We start from the raw sequence: 9062 nt of genomic DNA on the forward strand, positions 1-9062 counted from the left end.
GTAATTTACGTTTCAGAGAGCTTCCTGACAAACAGTTAATATAAACATAAGCTAACCCAAACCCTCCTGGTATGTAAGAATTGTGTATCTAGATGTTATACAAAAGCCATTTTTAATGCAGTATATTGTCATTGTTGCTATTCGTTGTGCTGTTAGCTGGAGCAAACTAACCAGAAACTTCAGACACTGAACAGGTATCTCCACACAATATATAATAAAGATAAGAATTACCCATGTAACAAGAAACATGGATTCTAAAGGCCAGCTGATTACATCGAAGTTAACATGAACTCTTTACTAACTCCTTCCATATATTAGACTTATGCAGATTTTGCAGATCTGTTTTTCATATTAGTTTCTTTGCCAGTGATGGAGGCTCTGGTATCTTCTGCCAGGCGAGAGCAGTGAGTCTGTGTGAGGGATGGGTGGGGTCATTCACACCTCATGTAGATTTTTTAGTGCACTGAAACAATCTCACAGTACACAAATTATATTTATTTATTAGATTTGTTAGATTTTTAGCTCAAGTCTGAGGTCATGCAGGTTGTTTTAAGGGAGTGAATGTTGAGAAGAAGCAAGCTTTTAGATCTATCTGTCTGTCTGTCTCCTTATGTGGCTCTCCAGTAAATGTTTCCAATATCTTGAGGAAAGAAGAAAAGGAAGCCACACCCAGTATTGAGTGCTCAGTGTGTTTATGGGATAGAGGAATATTTGCACTTGTTTAAATCACACACTAGTAAATGTATCATACATTCCCAATATTATTCTACCAGCATGTCTATGGAGATCTATACATCTAGGCTACTCTGCACACACAACCCTATTTGTGCACACACACCATGCTCATCTTACTCACCACAAACCTCACACACTGCTCTGAACTGCAGCACGGAAGGAGGTGTTGCAAACCAGGCTCTGCTGACACTAAACACACACACACACACACACACACATAGAAACCAAGCTGTTTCGTTTTAAACCATGCGACTTAGCCACAATCCACTGCTTTGAGCACAGCATTCTCCACAGAGTGACCACAACTAACTACTAGATTTGTTTCATCTCAGCATAGAATTTGAGGACTTGTTTAACATTTTATCAGACATTCATCATACATTTCATCATCAAAATAAATAGTTTTGACAGTAAAAATATAACACTTTTGCCTTAGGAGGACTTCACTCTGTGATCTCATATATGATGGGTTTGGCTGCCTTTAAAGGGAACATTTCAGGCTGAGTGTGGACATGTGAGTGAGAATGACAAAAAGAGAAATGAGTGAAGAAGAGAGGGGGGAGAGAGTGCAAGAGAGCGAGAGACAGAAGGAAAGACAACAAGAGAGAGAGAGAGAGAGAGAGAGAGAGAGAGATGGAGTGACAACAGGAAACTCCTCATTTGTCTGTCTCAATACATACAGCTCAACCCCTCCACCTTGTTCCTGGCAAGATACTGCCCTTCATATGGCATCCACACACACACCCTCACACACACGGTGTCTCTCTCACACACACACACACCCATCATCACACAGACCCTGCTCTCTCTCTCTTTCTCAAAGGTAAGTCCTCTCACTGTCTGCTTCAACCTCTAAGCTTTAAGCTGTATCTGCACAGGAAGCTTTATTATAATCTCAGCTCGCTCAGATCCCTCACCGCTTCAGCTGGAGCTCTGCTCTCTGTAAATGCCAGCTTGTGCCAACAGTGCCAGTTTGTGTTTTACATGTAACTACAGAGTTTTGCACTACAAGCAAATCACTGTAAAATAGTAATTGTTGATTGACACTATCATCATTACACTGGTTAAATAAGCCTGGATAAATAGGTTGCCTCAGTTCTTTAAGGTAATGTTTACTGAAAACCTGAGTTAATTAGAATTACATAATGCCTAAATTGTAAGTTAAATTAAATTTTAAAGTTAATTGAATTTACATAAAAAACTACTTTGCACAATAATTCTAATTCTTTGAATTCAGGTAAATACAAAAATAGATTTTGTATTTAGTGTTTTTGTTTTGTTTAATTTAAATAAAATATGGATTTAAATGAGAAAATTGGACAAAGAAAATGCTATAGAGTGAACCGTATAGAGCACACAGCCAACACACAGTCAGCAGCTCAGAACATGAGGCTTGCTCTTACAGCCTACAACACAGAGACCAGGCAGCTAATCATAATATAACATCTACAAGGTTACCTACGGTAGCCTGAGGGGAAATAACTACACACTGACAATGAGGGCCAGAAAACGGAAGACACGCCCTTTATTCTCGTAGATTCTGCCAAAAGCCCAAAAAAAAGAACCTGCCAATGGCAACAGATTAAACTCAGTTATTATAAGTTGATTTAACTCAAAGATCCCATTTGGATGTATATGAGGCCACAATCTTTACCTACATCAGTGTAGTTGAATAATGTACGGAGATTAACTTTTCACATAAATTGTGGATTTAAAGTGTACATGTAATTAAAGCTAAAGAGTAGAGTAGGTGTAGCATTACCTGAGAGCAGTATTCATAGATATCACTCATGCCAGTCATTTACTGTATACATGTGTATAAAGTATATAGTACAAAAGTTGTGTTTTTGTTAAATTTGTCATTTTCTTAATCTCTGTGATCTTTATCTGCTGTTATTCCCTGTAATCAATGTACACCCTCTTTAAACAAAAGTGCACTTAAATACATTACGGTTTTTAAGTGCTTTTCGTGCTAATTCTGCAAAATTAAATAAGGTATTTTTCTTATGAGTATGAATTATGTTATAAATGTACTACTTTGTGTATTGATGCACAGATTGTGTAGTCTTCTAATGCAGTGCTACTGCAGGCAAACTACACTTATGTACACTTTAAATAGAATTTTAAGTTTAATGATCTCTAAATCACTTTTTAATGGAAAATATATTTTAGCATTTTTATTGCTTTTAAATATACTTCCATTCATAATGGCATCTGCTTCACATTGATTTATTTGAGTGATGCCATAGAATAACCAGTATTCGTACCATAAAAAAACATTATTTTTTTGTAAAGGAGATCTAAATCTGAAGAACTTTTAGCTGAACCTTTAGAACATTTACACCTTGAGGGATAATCACAATAACACAACTCTATTACTCACATAGCTCTCTTTGGCAGCATGTGAAGACCCTTTATATTTAAGAGTGTAAGAGGGGCAAAGCTCAACAGTAACAGGCTGCTACTGGATCAGTTCCAGCGGCTAATAGCACACAGTACAATAGCACAATGTTCCAGACTGTCAGAAAATGTTCAGTTTACAGAGTGAGGGACTCATTTCTCATTCTTGCCAGGAAGTGTGTTATCATTTCCTGTATCACAACATCTCCATCACCCTCTTCCGTCATAAATAGCGAAAAAACATATTTAAACATATTTAAAATCCAGCAGTTAAATCCCACTTTCTTAGGGTTCTGTATGTTCTCCTATTTAGTTTTGACCGGTTCATAACCTGCTGTTATGTCAGTTATAGATACTCAAATTCCTGCCCTCACTCCTGCAGCTACATCCTCACCCAGAGACAGATAAGAAAATCCTCCCTCACCTTAGCACATTTACTTTAACTTCATAACACAGACAAAAATACTCTGATTAGCCATCATTGCTAACACATTTTTGGTTAGTAAAACATTACAGTAAAGGTTGTTGTTATGTTTATTCTGTTATGTTTTCTGAATGAAAACTTAGATTTTATTTCACATTATTGGTTAAAGTTTTGTGAAATGTCAATTTTGTCAATTTTTTAATTTTTAGTTTTAGAAATTTGACATTTGTGTAGCTGGAAACATTATGTAAGAAGAGTTCTAATAATGTTGTGATGCAAACCATTATTATGTCACACATTTTTTGGACATTTCTGAAACATTATTTCTGTAACTTTAAGGCTAACCTTCCTGGAACGTTTTTAAAACATTGCTAATGTTTCTAAGGACAGCATTGATGGACACAGTACACACAACAGTGAGACCACTGAGGTTATGAGGGGGATTCTCTGAGAATGGGGGCCTTTTGGATCATATTTTCTTAATATTATTTATTTAAAATAATTGAAATATATTATTTATTAAACAAATATTTAAAGTTTGGCCACTGTATGATTATGATGTAAAAAGATTCATGTAACTTCTTGTAGAATCTGTATAATGAGATTGTTTATCATCACTTATTCCTTGTAGAATTTTTTATTTGGAAATATTTACAATGTGACTGTCAAGCAGATGATGGGAACTTTTTCTGTAGATGAGATATGCATTAACATAAAAACTTTTATATATATCTTTTGGATTGTCCTGTAAATTATTCATACATATTTACCTCATATTTCCTCTTATCATCAACAATCAAATAACACCGTCAACATGACAGGTCGAAAATACCAACAACACATTTCAATACAGTATGGATCTATTTACATGTAAAATTAATTCCTCATATTTTATCCAAAATTATGTATTAACATTATTATTAGGCTAATATATTTTTCTGATTGTCATAATAAAAATAATTTATAGTCCTATTTTAGGGATCTATAGTGAAGGTGTCAAATGTGCACTGTGCAGCTTAATTTAGGGAGTGTGTCTTTGCTATCGTAAAAACGGGAAAAGTACACTTTGTGTGGCCTTGCAATACAGGCAGAAGGTGTGAAAATAGACTATTGGCAGGGTAAAATATCACAATGCATCTTGTGCAAGATGTAAGATAGGGGCCTTAGTGCTTTTAAATGATGAGTAATGAATTTTGTGGTTTTCTTTCATTGAAAATTAAACCGGGCAACTGATTCAGAGAATCACCCCTATAAGGCTGTGGGCTCTATTTTACACCCTGTGCAAGATGCGTTGCGATGCTCATTGCAATCTTACACCCCACCAACATTGTATTTTTACGGCTTGCACCTGCACTGTTTAAATAGCATCTGTGTTTAGGAATATATCTATGCCTATGGGTGTGTTTTTCTATCTTAGCCCTTTGTGCATTTGCAGCCACACATGGATAATTTGTTGCATCCTCATGATACCAAAGACACACCACTAAGCCCTAAATCAAGCTGTGCTCTTCACGGTACACCTTTAGATTGCTAAAATAGGGCCCTGTGTCTAATATTCAAGAAATACTGACTTGATGCCATGCTTCCCACACTATCTCTCTTAGAAGGCTGTTCTGTAGTGATGAGGGTCTCTGTGGCATCCTGACATTGCAGAGATATGGACAGCTCACTGCTAGATTAGCTGTTAGCATTCTTGCCCAATAAAAAAGAATGTTAAATGAAAACTCAGCTTCCATTCAGACATGACTTGCTGCTCTCCTGTCTCTGTATCCAGCCTGAAGCCAGCATAGTTTTTCTCACATTCTAGACACAGAAAATAGACACAGTATATTTTCCTAGAACAGAGATAAATAAAGGAACTTATGCAATGATTAAAGTGTGTTATACTAACTCTTCTGATGAACTCAGCTCTGGTAGTCACACCCAGCACATTATCATAGGATGTGAATGTCACAATGACACTGATGAAACCACAAAACTGCTGCTGGGGGGAGGGCACTACTGTAAACAAAATGACTTGGCAAAGTTGTTTGAGGAAAACCAAGCTAACACCCATTTCTAATTTAACTTTTTCTCCACAGAGATGAGATCTGGTCCTGGGAGGTTCATCCCAAAGCTAAAGTTACGATGGATCAAAAAATTAAGTCCCCTGCTTTTGGTTCTACTTGTCGTCACCTGCCTCTTCGTGAGCTTGTCCAGGATTCCTCCTGGTGGCAGAAACAGGCCAGCAAACATCACTATTCTGCTGTGGTACTGGCCTTTCCGCACTCCATACAGCTTAGCGGGGGACCCATGTTGGGAAATGTATGGTATCCCAGGCTGCCACCTAGCGGATAATCGCTCGCTCTATTCCACCGCTGATATTGTGGTCTTCCATCACCATGATTTGAAGGCCAAACGGCAGAAGCTGCCGCTTCATCTCCCTCGCTCAGGCGCTCAGCGGTGGCTCTGGCTGTCTCTGGAGGCCCCAACAAACAATGGTAACTTGGATCCATACGCAGGCATCTTCAACTTGACCATGTCATATCGGCCAGACGCAGACATCACAGTGCCGTACGGGAAGCTGATGCGAAGTGAGGCAGAGCCTGGCATCTTCACCGTGCCAAGGAATAAGACCCACCTGGCCTGCTGGGTGGTCAGTAACTTCAAGAAACGGCACAAAAGGACCGCAGTGTACCAGCGTCTGAAAAACACCATCCCTGTGCAGGTTTACGGCAATGCAGTGAAAAGGCCACTGGACAAGAATGCTCTGCTACCCACAATTTCCCGCTGCTATTTCTATCTGGCCTTTGAGAACACAGAGTCTCCGCACTATGTCACTGAAAAACTGTGGAGAAATTCCTTCCAGGCTGGCGCAGTGCCAGTGGTTATGGGGCCTCCGCGTACACACTATGAGATGGTGGCACCACACCATTCCTTCATCCACGTGGATGACTTTGAGTCCCCAGAAGCACTCGGCAGATTCCTTACAGACTTAGCTAAAGATGAAAAGCGATATCAGTCCTACTTCGCCTGGCATCGCAACAGCACTGTTAAACTGTTTTCTGACTGGAGAGAAAGGCTCTGCAACATCTGCCCAGTCTATAACACACTTCCATACAAGATATACCATAACCTGACTGCATGGGCACGTGGCTGACCTGACCTGCAAGGTTTTTACTATGTGTAATTCTGAGGTGCCAACAGTCATGGGATATCAGTAGGTAAACGTATAATGAAGTGTTGCCTCAGAGGATGGTATGGGTTATCTTGTGGAAAGATGACATGAATTATCGACTTGGTGTCAGATTCCTGGGATTTTCCATTTCCAAAGTTGTAGGAAGGAATTCACATTCCTCGATCTACAGTATGATTCACATGTGTTCCAGGAGTATGTCAGAAAAGGCAGTATTACCAACCAGAGTGTTCAAAAGCAAATGTGAACCAAGAGGAACAAGTTAAATAAGTTTACACAGTAAGAAAATACTGGTTAAATTCAATTTGTTCACTATTGAGAGTGTTATCTAATCATCAATCACAGTATTGTAAAAAAATACAGATACCCAGACACTAATAAATTACAGGATATTTTCAACAAGGCTACAAAGATAATTGGACCACCTCTTTCTTCATTTGAATCTACTTAAATTCAGCACATCCTTAAGCAAGCAAATAGAATAATTAAAGATCCTAACATCCAGCGCATCATCTTTTTTAGCTTACTTTATTAGGGAAGCTGAAGGAATTAATCTTTGGATTATTGTAAACACATACTACTCACTTCAAGAAGAGTTTTCCCCCTCTAAGATTACTAAATTCTTCTGAGTGATGTATATCACTGTTGTCCATATAACCCTTCAACTATGCTCAGATGAAATCCTCCTTTTAAGAATTTCTTGTACTAAATGTTTTGTAAATAAATGTACTGTATTGAATAATGTTGACCGTAAACAGCTCTGGAAAAAATTACGAGACCACTTCAGTTTCTGAATCAGTTTATCTGTTTTCGCTAATTATAGGAATATGTTTGATTAAAATGAACATTGTTGTTTTATTCTATAAACTATAGATCTTTTTTTTATTTCAAATGCAAATATTGTCATTTAGAGCATTTATTTGAAGAAAATGAGAAATGACTGAAATAACAAAAAAGAAAATAATGAAAAGAAAACAAGTTCATATTCATAAAGTTTTAAGAAATCAATACTAGTTGAAATAACCCTATTTTTTATTCACAGTTTTCATGCATCTTGGCATGTTCTCCTCCACCAGTCTTACACACTGCTTTTAAATAACTTTATGCCACTCCTGGTGCAAAGATTCAAGCAGTTCAGTTTGGTTTGATGGCTAGTGACCATCCATCTTCCTCTTGATTATATTCCAGAGGTTTTCAATTTGGTAAAATCAAGGAAAAACATCATCATTAAGTGGTCTCTTATTTTTGTTCAGAGCTGTATGTAGTATAATGTATGTCTGTGTAGTGTTTACAACAGAGTTGATGAACATCTTGTTGCACCAAACACAATTACTACCAACACTGTTGTGTGGCAATGAAAGAATCAATCAATCAATCAATCAAATATTTAAGACAAAATAGATTAGACACTTGCTTTCTGCGTCAGTAGCTGAGCTTTAGACTAGGATGCCTGAGTTGTGATGTGAAGAGGTAGAGTTGGTATACAGTGAGTAGCTCTGTTTGAGTAATGTTCTAATCCACATTATGGCAAGAACTACTTAAATAAGTAAAGAAACAAAATACTTCAAGAAATAAAGGCCAGTCAATCCGGAAAGTTAACAGCACCCCAGATAAGAGCTATCAAATTATTCACAGAGTATTTTGTATTGTTAAACACATTTAAGTTACTACACCTTAACTTAAAACAAGGTAAAATTCTAAATGAGACTAATTAACATCATTACTCATAAAATAAGAAAAAAAACCTTACACTTTATATAAGTTTAAATAAGAAGTTTGAAACAGATGTGACTGATGTATTAGTAGAGACTTTACACACAAACTTAAAAAGGAACGTAGGCACAACTGGTGCAAGCCCTGGGTATATTTACACGCCCTGTAATTTATACCTAGGCCTAATCGCCCACGCCTCATCCACGCAATGTAATAAAGGAGGCAGTGAATCAGGAGCAGGTTCGGACACTCTGTTCAGCATGTCACAGCTTGGCCAGAACAGGACCGGGAAAAAAACTCAAGCGAAATTTCTGCGGCAACTGAAACCACAGAGCGCGAGCCGCGGTTTCTCTTCTGTTCCTGCACACCTCCGAGAACTCCCCGGAGAATTCAGCATTTACACTTCTACACAGATCACTGTTCTAAACTCAACCACACAAAAACATCTGTCTCAACACAGAACACAAGCATTAATATTAGCATTAGCTCACAATATGCAGCGCTGGCTGTGATCGTTCTTATTCTGGGTTAAGTTTTACAAAGAACGGACTTCCGGTTTAGGCAATGTAGGGGGAAGTTCGTTTGAGGATCTGCTCCGTTTGATTTATTTTAAAA

General features: G+C 37.8%; 1 protein-coding gene across 1 annotated transcript; it reads left to right on the forward strand.

The window, feature by feature from the left end:
* The first annotated feature begins 1398 nt into the window (after nt 1-1398).
* Nucleotides 1399-7686, forward strand: LOC103028569 (fucosyltransferase 7 (alpha (1,3) fucosyltransferase)). The gene is made up of 2 exons (XM_007230832.4): nt 1399-1558; nt 5641-7686. Exon 2 carries the CDS (start codon nt 5643-5645, stop codon nt 6696-6698), a length of 1056 nt encoding a protein of 351 aa, XP_007230894.3. The 5' UTR covers nt 1399-1558; nt 5641-5642; the 3' UTR covers nt 6699-7686.
* The last annotated feature ends 1376 nt before the right edge of the window (nt 7687-9062 follow it).

The sequence above is a fragment of the Astyanax mexicanus genome, chromosome 17 (genome assembly GCF_023375975.1).
Source record: "Astyanax mexicanus isolate ESR-SI-001 chromosome 17, AstMex3_surface, whole genome shotgun sequence".
Taxonomy (NCBI): Eukaryota; Metazoa; Chordata; class Actinopteri; order Characiformes; family Acestrorhamphidae; genus Astyanax; species Astyanax mexicanus.

Bases quoted from the DNA above. Each gene is read 5' to 3' on its own strand.
- LOC103028569 (XM_007230832.4), top strand. From the start codon at position 5,643: ATGAGATCTGGTCCTGGGAGGTTCATCCCAAAGCTAAAGTTACGATGG.